This window comes from Gavialis gangeticus, unplaced genomic scaffold (assembly GCF_001723915.1).
Source record: "Gavialis gangeticus isolate Ggan-Ray unplaced genomic scaffold, GavGan_comp1, whole genome shotgun sequence".
NCBI classification, from domain to species: domain Eukaryota; kingdom Metazoa; phylum Chordata; order Crocodylia; family Gavialidae; genus Gavialis; species Gavialis gangeticus.
In genome coordinates, this window is record NW_017729031.1 from 32,604,478 (window position 1) to 32,618,177 (window position 13,700).

At 49.9% G+C, this 13,700-nt stretch overlaps 1 protein-coding gene across 2 annotated transcripts in view; it reads left to right on the forward strand.

Annotated features, from left to right (window-relative positions):
• SEMA5B (semaphorin 5B) overlaps positions 1-13,700 on the forward strand; it is a 310,450-nt gene that overhangs the window by 167,959 nt on the left and 128,791 nt on the right. For both annotated transcript variants that reach the window (XM_019522582.1, XM_019522583.1), the window contains exons 6-8: positions 5,726-5,824; positions 9,399-9,612; positions 12,998-13,283. In XM_019522582.1, the coding sequence (XP_019378127.1) occupies positions 5,726-5,824; positions 9,399-9,612; positions 12,998-13,283 (599 nt within the window). The remainder of the gene's footprint in view (positions 1-5,725; positions 5,825-9,398; positions 9,613-12,997; positions 13,284-13,700) is intronic.

Genomic DNA, 13,700 nt, shown 5'->3' on the forward strand with positions numbered 1-13,700 from the left:
CACCAGTCTCCCAGATAGCTTGTACGTGTGACGGGGGTTTAGCCCTCGGGGTTTTATTATGTGCCCCCTACATTGAAATGGTGGGTTTTTAATTGAAACCCACCATTTCAGTTTTCTATCAGGTTATGGCGAGGGGCCCAATCCTTTTTTTTTTCCCTGGAGCTTCCCTGTGCCCGGGTGGTGAGCTGCTGGCGGGCCGAGCATCCCCTGAGCTGTAGGTTGCCCTGGTCCTTCTCTCTGCAGCAGTGGTGCCCCCCAGGGCCAGCTGGGTGGGCTGCTAGCAGGTTGGGTGCTGCCCCAGCATGGAGGCAGCACCTGGCCTGATCCAGGGCAGCTGAAGAAGACACTGGTAATGGTGCACGGGGTGCTGGAGTCCTGGGTGGGCTCAGAGAAACGTTGGATTGGGTACCTCTAAGCTGGGGCAGCACCCAGCCAGCCAGCAGCCTGCCCAGACTTCCAGCACCCCATACACTGTCCCCGCTGCTTTCTCCTGCCACCGGCAAACCCAGCTGCATTCCTGTCACCTTCCCGCACTGCCCCGGGGGCAAGCCATCCCATTCTTGGTTTGCTCCAGGTGTCCTGCCAGCTGCAGGAGTGTGCTGAAGGCAAAAGTGGCAAGGGGACAAAGCCTTTATTTCTGTGGGGCCAGCGTACCTCTCCCACAGTTGCGGGGTGAGCTGACAGCTGCATCATTGCAATCTGCAACACTGCAAACTAAACTAAATCCCGATGTAGTTTAGTTTGCAAGGATGCAAACTCATTTAAAACCCCCAAAAGTCTTGCACGTGTACAGCATGACACCATTAAGCCACAGGAAGTGACATTTTCATCACTTGTACATGGTAATGGCGCCACGTGTACAAGCGCCCCCACTGTTCCCAGTTACTCTGCAAGAGAGCTGTGTATCAAAATCAGTCACAGATTAGTTTCCTGAGTACACACCCTGATTAAACTTCATTTGGCTGTTGAGAAACCATTGGTGTTGTTCTATAGGATTTCAAGGGCTGGGCTGACCCCTTGAAAGTCACATGGTGGCACAACATTGGTGTTGCTGAGGGCTGTGCGACTGCATTTTAGGCAGCCGAGTGGGTCATCCGCTTCCCTAGTAGGTAGTGACAAGGAGTCCAATCTGCGCACTGATCCATTTGGTCTGGCCAAGTTTTGGGGGATACAGAGAGAAGGCTGTTTGTTCCCAAAGGGACCGGGGAAGAGCGGCTCTCATGTAAATGCCACCAAGAAGGTTTTAAGAAAAATCACTGGGCAAGCTAAAGAATCCAAAAGTTTCGGCACCGCTTTTGTTTTTGCTGGGGACTTGCTCGTTATGCAGACTGAGGCAAGTGGCAGTGTGGGTGCAGCATTGAACATTGTATTAATACACTATTATTTTGGGTGGTGTGTAGGTGGGAGTGCTGTTTGGCAGCTGGAATAAGGGACTGGAATTCAAGACTCTTTGCTCTTTTCTCTGCCAGCAGCTCTGTAGTAGTGACCTTAGGCACATCCCTTAAGCTCTCTTCACAGACATGTTTGCACATCTGAAGGAAAGAGGGAAATAATGCACACATACATCAGAGGGGTGGGGTGAGGTGTTAATTAATGTCTTTAAAAAGGCTTTGAGATCAGTGCCTAGAAAGTGCAGTGTTATCACAGCTCCTCATCCAGCAACCTGAAGCATAGTTATCATCATTAGAGGACCTGCTCACTTGAGGAACTTGTCCTGATTTGAGGCCATTGTATTGTAGAAGTAATTACCACTGCTTTTGCCCCATGCTATTTCTCTGCCTGGCAGTATTCCCATTTTCTTTCTTCTGAGCAGTGTAGAAAACGTCCATTATTTGCCCTAGATTCTGCCTGTTACAACCAATGAAATATTTAGTGGATTCGGGACATTCAATTTTGTGAAAAATACCAGCTGTCAAATGTTTCCATTTTAGCCCACTCTCCATACTAACCACGTTCCTTGCTAATACAGTCAGGAGTGGGCGGGCTGACTCACAGGCCGGGATGCTGTGCTATAAGGCTCAGACCACAGCAGCTAGATCTTCTCCGCAGAGATTCCATAATCTTCCTGCTTCTGTTTTGATAGATGGGCCTGAATTATTTTTCACCTGAATGGGCACAATTGAAAACTGAGCTTCAGTAGGCAAAAATACAAGTCTTTCCTGTTTTCAACACCCTTATAGCTGTGGGTGGGTCTGGAGCAGGGGTGGGCAAAATATGGCCTGCAGGGACCCTAACAAATTTAGAAAATATTTATCTGTTCCTGGCTGCCTGTCAAAGATGACAGGAAATGGGGGCAGTAGGACCCAGGGGGAGCTGTCAGCAGGATACAGCAGCCCAGCCCCACTCCACCCCCAGCCATTTCCCTTCCTGCCTTCCCCTGCACTGCTCCAGCACCCCTTGGCTCCTGGCTGCATTCCTGGACCCATGGGAGCTTGGGGCCGCACTGGTACCCCAGGGTTGTGGTGTGTGTGTACCTGTGTGTATGTAGGGAGGGACTGTGTGTAAGTGTGTTCATAGGGTGAGTCCTACATGCACACCCCTCTATACACAGGCGCTCACACTTCCCTCACACTGCCATACACACAGACCCTCACAAACCCCATACTCACCCACACTCCACATATCTACACGCACACCCACATGCTCCCTTACCCCTTCCACTCCCCATACCTATCTACCCCCCACAGACACACCCACATCCTCTCCCACATACCCACACACCCATAGCTCCCCACAAACCTATCCCCCCCCACAATATACAAGAGTAAGACTTCATTTTAAGCTATTATACAATCATCTCTATGTACACTACACAAATACATGTAAACCAGGACAAAAATATTTTTTGTTAAATCACATTAATGAATGTTGTAGAAGTTCACTTTGTAGAATATAATTTGGTATTTTTCTGGTTCTGAGACGGCAAAACCCCTTGCTGGGGGCAAGGGGAGGGACTTCTGGTGGCAAAGGTCAGGTGTTAGAGGGTGGGACTTCAAATCACAAGATGGCAACCAGGGGGTGGGGCACTTGTCAAGGGGTGGGGCTACCCATGCGGCTCTTGACAGCTTGCCAAAACTCAAAAGTGGCCCTCCAGCTGAAGTAATTGCCCGTCCCTCGTCTGGAGTAAAAGGCACAGCATGCACCTTGCTGCACATTGTTGCTTGCAGACTCTGGAAGATCATGCTGCATCCATTTATAGGCTGGTTTAATTTTCAGTGCTGTTTTCACAGCCATAAGCCACTGCCACTGCTGCCCAAGGCACAAAACTTCTTAGTTACACCTTTGAAGAATATAGTTTGCAGCGGGATATTTGGATTTCTCCAGTAATAACAATAACTTGTGCAGAGCTCTGTGCTTCCCTAATGTAAGCTACCTAGAATCATAGAAACTTAGGGATAGAAAGGATCTTCAGAGGTCACTTAGTCCAGCCCCCACTAGTGGTAGGATCATTCCTATCCAAACCATCCCCTTCAAGTCCATCATCTAACCTATCAGTAAAACTACAGTCAACCCTGGCAACAACCCCATGCCCTTTTTCCTACCCCATCAAATTAATCTACATTAGCTTGTTCGGATCAGATGCTGGCTTCTGAGTTCAGAGCCTCAAAGCTGGTGGAGTTTGAGAGCAGAGAATGGAAACCGGAGATAATTCTTCCTTCCTCCCATCCTTAGGAGACAACGCTGTGGGGGAAGGGAGGTGGGCCCTTATATCGTCTTATTTATACAGCATGGACTTAGCCAGTCCTCAGCCCTTTGCAATCAAATGTGCAGCTCTAGGTTACAAATCTCACGTCCAAGCGGACAGAAACCTCCCTCTATGGCTATGGCTGAGCTGGATTTCTCTGTGCTCCACATTGAAGAATGGCTTTCCCCCACCAGTGAAATCCAGCCACTTCTGGGGTGCAGGATGATGACGAATTAGTACGCATGCAGCATACTACCAGTTAGTACAGCGTACAGCTCCATATTAAAGGGAAAGGAAAGACAGTGATGCAAGATCTTAGTTTTTTGAAAAGAGGCATGAGATCTTTAATCTCAGTGCAGAGCAACTAGGACCTTGCTTTCTAAGATCCTGTTTGACAGACCGACGCACCCAGTTTATCTGCTTCTGCAATGGGAAGTGCTGAAATGGATTCAAAGCTCCGTATCCAGGGCACTAGGTGTTTTCATATCTGATCCTGTTGTATCTGATCGAGGCATAACAGACCTGAAAATTAAGATTGGCAGCCCCTACTCCACAGTTCGGCGCAGCCTTTGCCTGGGATACTCCCAAATTTGCTCTGAAAGTTCAGCTCCTGCTGTCTGCTCAGCTCTGTGCGGCAGCAATGAACATAACAAATGCCCCAATCTCATGCCCACCCCATCCTCAATCTGCAGCTGTGGCTGGTAGTTTATTTCCTTAGGTAAAATCCTTCGAGGAGCCGATTTCTGCAGGGAATGAAAGGAGGGTAGTATTTAATCCAACCAAGCAAGTCTCTTGCTCTCCAGATGACACAGTGCCTTTTTTACACTGCTGAAACTTGGAAAGGAAGTCTTTGGGGAGACGATCAGCAGTGTGCAGCACTCGGAGATAGGGGAACTAGCAGCACAATTGCTGCTCGCAGAGAAAGGAGCTGCGTCTGCAACCATGGGCTCAGCTTCGTGGCTTCTGATCTGCAGTAGGGAACGCCCAAAGCAGCCCACACAGCTGAGACGAGGTGGTTATTTTTACCCGGTTCCCCTGTCTGTCTGCAGGAGAAGTTAGTTTGATTTCTTTGCAGCGTGCCTGACAAACGAGCAGTTACTCCCAGGCTCCCCTCTGCGAGGTGGAGGACGGCCGCACGGCTCCAAGGCATGATTCCCACGCTGGGTTCAGAGCACCGCTCCGCTGAGAGGGTCGGGCGAGCTCTTTGGTAGGGGCCGTGCACTCACTGCTCTGCCAATCGCGCCCCTGCGGGACTAGGCAAAAAACAAAAAACAGGCAGCGAAACTTTCAGGCACAGAAGTGATTCTCATTCTTCGAGTGGTGTACAATAGAGGATTTTGTCACTGTTTTTCGGCAGCAGCACAGCTATACTGCTGCTAGCAATGGCACGAACGCTAGCAGGGGGCATCTGGGCTATGGCAAAGCTGGGGTTTCCTGCAATGGTATCGTCACCATGCCATTACTGAGAAAATACGTAAGATGAATTTCTATTGTAAGCATGCTCCAGCGTTGTCCAAGCCGAGCACAAGCCCTCTCTGGGCCTGGTGAAAAGTGAGCGGGTTTTTCACGTGAACTGTAGTTAGAGCAGAGGCGGGCAATTATTTTGGGCAGAGGGCCGCTTACTGAGTTTCAGTGAGCCATCGAGGGCTGCATGACAGCCAGCCCAGGGCAGAGAAATGTTAATTTTCTAAATTTTTTAGGGGCCCCGCGGGGCGGATAGAATGGCCTGGTGGGCTGCATCCGGCCCCCGGGCCACATTTTGCCCACCCCTGGGTTAGAGGAATAACCGGCAGGTGAGATTGCTTACCCCACCACGGACACTTTTTCTTTGCAGGTTCGTCATTTGTTGGTGAACTTGTCCGTGTAGGGGATTTAGCTCTCTGGGGCTCTTATCCCAATAAAGGCTCTCCGACGCTGTTGCAGGCTAAACAAGGTGTGTTTGAGCCTTGACACAAGTTAAGAGACTGTTCTGTGCCAGATCGTACTTTTAATGCAGCCGCCTCCCCCTCTCACACAGCGTTTTTCTACTTTTCGTTGCAGGAGGAGTGTCAGAACTACGTGAGGGTGCTGATCGTCTACGGCAAGAAGGTTTTCACCTGTGGTACCAATGCTTTCTCACCGTTGTGTTCCAGTAGACAGGTCTGTCGTTGCCTTTTCCTTGCAAGGGGGAGGGCTGGTAAAGAAGGGAGAGGGTAGATGATAGGGGGAAACCAGTCCCGTTGCAGACAAGATGAAGAATGCCTTGTCGCAGAAAAATTCTCCTGATTTGAAATGTTGGTCTTTGTTGTGTAGCCCCTGGCTGAGAAATGAGACCAAAGGCATGGACCAAGAAGACTTTGTGCAGCTGTGCAGCTGGCTATACATCAGTGTTAAAACAAAGAAAGTAAAAATAAAAAGTAACAGATACTCAACTGGGCACAAGTAACAGCATCACTCAAGCTGGTAGAAAATGTAGTGCCTGAACTAATCAGGGGTAAATGCTATTGGGGTCTGTTACACCAGTTTAGGCTTCCTCTGTCCACAGCCATCCTGGGAGAGCCATTTGCTAATATTTGGCTCATTGTCCAGCGTCAGGGTGTAGTTACAACCATCTCATGTGAGCTGCCTCAGAACGCCTGCATGCTTCTCTGTTCCTGATCCTTATGAAACGATATAAATTACCTCCAGTACATACCTGTCTGTCTGCATAACGTAGGTAGATTGGACTCGGTTAAAAGACCCTCATGGTTTTTGCAAAGCTTGTATCCTCCATAGCAGCGTTTCTCAACCCATGAGTCACCACCCACAAATTGGTCCCAAGAAAATTAGAAAGGGTCACAAACAAACTTGAAAAATGGATTCTCCTTTAAAGGAGAAAAACGTGGGAAACCGTGCCTTTTCCCTCGCAGGCTGGCAGAGATCCACTGCAGGGCTGGGGCTTGGGCCTGGGGCAGCGGGTCAGGAGTGAGGGGCACTGGGTCAGGACTGGCCATCAGTGTTTACAACTGGGTCCTGGTACAAAAAAGGTTGCGGACCACTGCTCTGTAGCACAGCGTGTTGCAGGATTGAGGTTGGAGACTGCCTGCAGGCAGGAGGAAGGGATGGACTCAGGTTTCCTTTGGTTTAGGAAGAGGATTTTTTCACTTTTGCCAAGCCGTACGGGTTCATTTGCCATGATGAGTGAATTTCCACTGAGGAACAAGAGGCTTTGCTCCATTAACACTATGGAGGCTTGAGAGATGAAGGAATCAGAGGTCTCTTGAATATTAGGGCCTTTATGGCTTTTCCTGCTCGGCGTTGGCTAAGAAACGTTTTGCTGACAGCTGGGAAGACCGGCAAAGTGCATCTGTTGTGTCTCTAGCAGTTCTGCCCTGTCTCCCAGGAAAGGCTGATCACAAGCAGCCAGCCTGGATATATGAAAAACGAATTGTGTCAAACAAACCAGATCTCCTTTTTGACTGGAGTGGATGATGGGAACGCTGTGGATATGGCGTATCTGGACTTCAGCAAGTCTTTTGACATGGTCCTGCACGATCTTCTCAGAAACAAATTGTAGTCGTTTTGTCCAGCCCACATTTCTCCAAAGTGCATAGATAACTGGCTCAGTAGGTGCAAGCAAATGGTAATTATGAACAGATCCACATCAGAACGGCAGGAGGTTTTGAGTGGAGTCCAAAGGCATAAGTCCGGGGCCTGGTGCTGTTCAACATGTTCATTAACAATTTGGATGCTAGCAAAGAAAGCGTCTTGAGCAAGTTCGCAGACGACACGAAACTGGGAAGTACTGCAAACACGTTGGAGGACATCAGCATGTTGAGAAGGACCTTGATGGGCTGGAAAGTTGGGCTAGAGTCAGCAGGATGAAGTTCATTGTGGACAAATGCAAGGTGCTACACCTCGGGAAGAATGATCTAAAGCACAAATATAAAATGGGTGAAGCCTGGCTGGAGAGCAACACTATGGAAAGAGATTTGGGAGTCTCCATAGATCGCATTACAAGTCTGCAGCGTGTTGCGGCCACGCAGAAGGCGAACGTGGTTTTGAGATGCATCAGTAGGAGTATTAGGTGCCAGGTGCAGGTGCCTTTCTTTGCGGCACCAGTGAGGCCTCAGTTGTACTACATCTGGGCTCCACATTTTATAATGGACATGGAGAAGTTAGAGAGGGTCCAAAGGTGGGCAACAAAGATGATAAAGAGCTCGGAAAACAACTCATGTGAGTAGGGATCTCCATAAATTGTGCCAGAAGTACCCCCCACAGTGGCTTCTGTAATGTTTTTCCTCTTGCCACTTGCCACCCCTTGCCCCTGCCCAATGGGTGGAGGTTTTAAATACGCCGCAATTTTCACTTCCCTGGTGATCGGCGGCAAGCGGCCCGACGGGTGGGACCCCTCCACAAATCGGGGGCGGGGAGGATGGGGCAAGCAGTAAAGTGAAAAACATTAAAGGAGTCACTGTGTGGGGCACTTCCAGCATGATTTATGGAGATCCCTACATCCGAAGAGAGACCCAAGGTACTAGGCATGCTCAGCTTGTGGAAAAGGAGCTTAAGAGGGGACACGATAGTGTTCACATACTTGAAGGGCTGCCATTAAGAGGGAGAGCACCTTTTCTCTCTTGCTTCAAAGAAGGGGATGCAGAGCAGTGGCTTGAAGTTGCGGCAAAGTAAGTTTGGGTTGGATATCTGGAAAAACGTCTTCACTGGAGTTGACTGCCTAGGGGAGTTGTGGACTCTCCATCACTGGACGTGGTCAAGAAGTTGGATAGCCATTGGTCCTTGATGATCTAGGCATAACTATGCCTATGCCCTACTACAGGTATTTCCCTTGCTTCTGGGCTTTGCTGGCTTCCCCTTTCTGCTGCATGCATCAGGGTGTTTTTAAGCCGTCCTCAGAGGCATTGGCTGTTGCCCAGAGCCAAATCTGGGGATTTTGACTGGGGTGCACCAATGCACCTGCTGGGATCAAAGCCAGAGGTTCCTGGCTAGAGGGTCTTGCCCCTCTCCTCGGGGTCAGACCGATCGCCACGGTTGGGGTCAGAAAGGAATTTTACCCCTTGGTCAGACTGATACGGGCTGTCTTCTGTGGTGTAGGGCATGGCCCGCTACCTGGGACTGCGCATATATTGACAACATTTGCAGGGCACCGGCTGCCGTGGTTCCCCAGCTTTCCCGGTGACAGGTTAGGGTGTTAGGTGTGTGTTGTGTCAGGGTCGATGGTGTCTTATGTAGAATTTAGATGACAGCATGTACAGGATAGTTTGGATAGGGAGGATCCGGATGACCTCAGGGCTCCCTTCCTGAGTGCCCACCACAGCAAATGGCAGACCTCTCCTTGGTTTCAACAGCATCAGCATCAAGTCCACAGCACTTTAAAAAGGAAGTAAGACAAACTTTAAAAATCGGGGGGAACCTAGACAGGGAACGAGGTTGCAAATAAGTGTTTGGATCATGTGGGTACAACTCCACCGGTAGTGATGAGCTGTGTCCGCAGGCACCTCTCAGTAAAGGGCCAGGACATATGAGGCTTCTTCATCACGCCGATGGTGCTGCCCCTTGGGCCACGGTGGATTTAAACCTGACCTTACAATCAGCGCTCGCCCATGGTGTGATACTCTTTTTCTTTTCTCTCCTCCTTTCTCATAAGACTTGTTGCCCGGTACTCAAGGAGAGGTTGAATGGTGTGCCGTACTATACGTTTTCTCTCTCTCTTTCGCTCTCTCCTTTCTAAACACAGGTAGGAAACCTTAGTAAAATCATTGACAAAATCAACGGGGTGGCACGATGCCCATACGACCCTCGGCACAACTCAACGGCCGTGATCACGTCTCGAGGAGAACTCTACGCCGCAACCGTCATCGATTTCTCTGGACGGGACCCTGCTATTTACCGCAGCCTCGGAAACGTGCCCCCGCTCAGGACAGCCCAGTACAACTCCAAGTGGCTAAACGGTAAGGTCACTTGGGTCGGACCTGAGCAATGGGCGCGTTCCAGGTCAGTGGGGCAGGGTGACTTGCTTCAGACCCAAATCCAGAATTGTGAAGAGAAAGGCATAATAATCGGGGCTGTTAAAAATAGTGGGGGAGGATTTTAACTTTATTTAGAATCTGGAGCATGTGGTTTAGCAGGTGCCTGGTAAGAGCTGGGTCTCCTGCGGTGCCTTACTGCACTGTGTGGACATGGAGAAGGCATTGCACCTGCAAGCGCTGATTATATCATGCAAGTGCTGAGCACCCTTAACTCCCACTGACTTCGGTAGGGATCGAAGAGGCTCAGCAGGCACGGCCAGACAAAGCGTTTGCACTGGCGCAGTCGACTTGACACCAGTGATCAAAACGTGTACCAGACAGATGAGGCAACCCCGTAAACTGCATTAGCATCACTCAAACCAGTGGAAAATTTAGCCCCTGAAAGAATCAGGAGTCAAATACTAGTGGTGTAAATTATATTGGTTTAGGTTTCATCTCACCACATTGATCCCGACATAGCTGTTTGCTGTAGAGAATCCAACTATTATTAGCTTCCCCATTGCCTAGCAGTAAGGCACAGTTACAGCTGTGCCCTATGCGAGCTACCCCAGGATAGCTGCACATCTGTCCTTCCCTGATCCTAGTGTAATTTATGAACTGGATTTAAATTACCCCTGCCTGTGTATCCACGGCAAACAAAGCAAGATCTGGTCCAACCCAGCGAATCATGCCAGAATACACAAACTCCACCCGTGTGCAGATCAATACATGTTAATCCCCAAAGGAGCAATTATGATCGAGAGTGAACTCCAGCATAACACTAGTCATGAAACTTCAGCCAGCAGTTTTGAACTGAGCCCATATCTTCTGCCTGAGCTAGGGCACATCCCTTAGAAAGACACCCTGTCTTAACTGCAAGAGCTACGTGACGGGAAGTCCACCACAAACCTCAGTCAACTGGAACCAATTCAAAACCTGTCCGAGTCAATGGGCTTTGTCAAATATCCCCTGCATTGGGATCAGGAGTTGTATTCACACTCCCAGTACTATAGGTGGGACTGGGGCTACAGGTGAGGGCAGATGTACAATTGCACTGTTTGGAGGGGGAGAACTTGCTGCTTACACGCCGGCATCAGCTGATCTGTTGTAGTTGTGTTATCTGTCCCCTCCTGCATTTCTTTTACAACTGCGGGTCTGCCTTTCCCTTGCCCAAACAGAAAAAATCCAGAAGAGGGCAACGAAAGTTGAAAAAGAGTTTACAGAAATGCTTAGCAAAGTCACCTTCCCCAAGTGGGTTAATATGGCCTTAAGATGTATAAACCAGGGAGAACTGAGTAGGGATAGGAAGAAGTGATGACCTGGGGAGACCCTTGTTGGGTCTGTGCATCCTGCTCTGATGCCGGTGCTACAAATAAGGGGTTGAAACGTTGGAGGTGGTTCAGAGAAGGGCCGCAAGAATGATTCACAGTCTGGAAAAGTTGGCTTGATGAGAGCTTCTGGAGCGCAGGTGATTTATTATCTTACTGAAGAGTAGGTTCAAAGGTGAATTCATTATCATCGGCTGCAAGGGTCAGCAACATCTGGCCTGAGGGGGAGCTGGACACAGCCCACGGAGCCCAGCGGCTTTGGCGGTGTTGCAGCAGCAGGTGCCTGATCTGCGCTGGGATTGCTCAGCTGGAAGCTGTGCCCGGGCAGGGGGGAGAAAGCAGCTGGACAAGTCTCAGTGGTAGCTGCTAGGTTGCACCAGGGGCCTGGCTCAGGTTGTCCCAGCTTGTGGTTCCAAAAAGACAGCCGATCTACAAGTCGAGAGGTGAAGGAACCCGATAGTAAAGGACTCCTGCATTTACTAGGCAAAAGCATAGCAAAACGCTTTGGATGCAAGTCAACCCCAAGTCCTTTCAAGTGGGAAACCAAGTGAGCGTGTTTCACCCAGGGGTGGGGAGGGACTGGCCAATGGAACAAGCCACCAGGCTGGTGGCCGGGAGACCCCTTGAAATCTTTCGGTCGAGATCGGGGGCCCTTTAGAAAGAAGCTCTGTAATTCCCCCACCAGCTACTCAGCTTGCTGCAGGACTTCCCGGGAGAAGCATTACACCCCGTGTCATGCCCAGCTTGGATGGGGTGATCGCAACGGCCCCGTTGGGGCCTCAGCTGTGATACCCTCTCCAGCTGGAGGAGATGCTGCCTCGCAGCCCCGATCTGCTGTGCGTCATCACCTGAATATTTCCATTTCCCGTCTCCTCCCCTATGCTCTGTTTTCCCTGCTCCCGAGCCCAGCAGCATTAAAGGAGATCTGTACTTGCTTCCTCCTCCTTTTGAGCTTGCGTCTGAAGAGAGCATCATAAAAGCTTCCTGTGCAACCAGCAGAGTTTTTCTTTTCTGTCAGTCCTCGGCCAGCTTTTTTTCCCCTTTGCTTCAGAAACGGCTGCGATGAAAGGCTCCATGGGCTTTAAAGCTGATTAAAATGTGCACTTCAAACTGATTCCAGGCCCTTTTGGATTCCTGTGAAAATAATAATAATAATTTGGGGAGAAAAAGAATGGATGAGAGCAGAAATGCTTTGATACGATCAGGTTTGGTGTGGTATTGTTTTACAGACATGAGCAAACCTCGAAGCATCGAGGGAGCTGGAAGAGGCTCATGATAAAAGCCAGATGTTATTGCATGAGGGGACTAGGGGGAGCGCTTCCATGCAGCTGTCTAGGGCACGGGGAGGATGGGGAGGATGGGGACAGCGCATCTACTGCCCCGTAAGGTGCAATCCTGAAACAAATAGGCTGGAGAAACTGTATGGGGTGACTTTGTGTGGCAGGGCGAGTGTAAGCACATGGGGGATGTCTGCATTGCCCCCATGGTGATCTCGAGGCCACTGTTGAGAAACCGGCGGTTGCTCCAACTTGGTGCATGTTGCAAACTGCAAAACGACCACGTTGTTGCTCTCAGGATGACGCCTGCAACTGAGATGCTGAGAGCATCTCTGGGCATATCCCCCAAAAAGTGAGCACGCAGTATTTTTGAGCAGGTGGCACTCGAGGAGCAGGAGCAAGTGGGTAGAGCTTGTGTCTTGGGGTCACTGGACCCATGGTATAAACCTTCCCCCAGTGTCTAACTCAGCTGCCACTAAAATGAGTGACAGCTTTGCCACTGATGGCAAAGAGGAGAGGATTGGTCCCAGGATTTACACTCCTAGGGTTAACGCCGAGGAAATGAAGCTATAATGGAGCTATCCCCCCATGTATCATCATTCACAAATCCACCTGCCTTTGCCCGCCCGGTGCGCCCAGCGCTCTTAGGTCTTACCACCCCGTGCACAGACCGGTGTCTCAGTGCGGAGCCGTGCAAACCTCACTGTGTGTTTTGTATTGCAGAGCCCAATTTCATCGCTGCCTACGACATCGGGTTATTCACCTACTTCTTCTTCCGTGAGAATGCGGTTGAGCACGACTGTGGGAAAACCGTCTATTCCCGCGTGGCGAGGGTTTGTAAAAACGACATTGGGGGGAGGTTTTTGCTGGAGGACACGTGGACGACTTTTATGAAGGCCCGGCTGAACTGCTCCCGCTCCGGAGAGATACCTTTCTATTACAACGAACTGCAAAGCACCTTCTATCTCCCTGAGCAAGACCTCATCTATGGAGTCTTCACTACCAACGTGTGAGTTGGGGCGCTTTCTCTCGCATGCTGCGCCGCCTCCCTTTCCTCTCTCCCCAGGGCAGCGAATATGGCTGTCTCCAGTCTCGTTATACGTTCCGGTTAATTGCTTTCGAAATTTAGCGGAGACATGGTCTATGCACAGCCACGTTATTCAGAGAGGCAAAGTTTCCTTTAAAACTCAGAGGGAGAAGGGGGAGTGATCAGAAAGGGAGACGTGAAGATGCGCGTGAAATTTTCCATGCCACCGTCCCACTGTTTTTTTTTTTTTCTTTTGGGTGATTTGGGAAGAGCTGGGTCGGGAAGGCTTGGTTCAGGGGTGAGCCTTGGAGACAGAGTGTGGGGAAAAGAGCTAAGTTGAACAAGATATTAATTTTTGATAAGCTGCAATGATTTGTTTTAAAAGCTGGAAAAGCACAA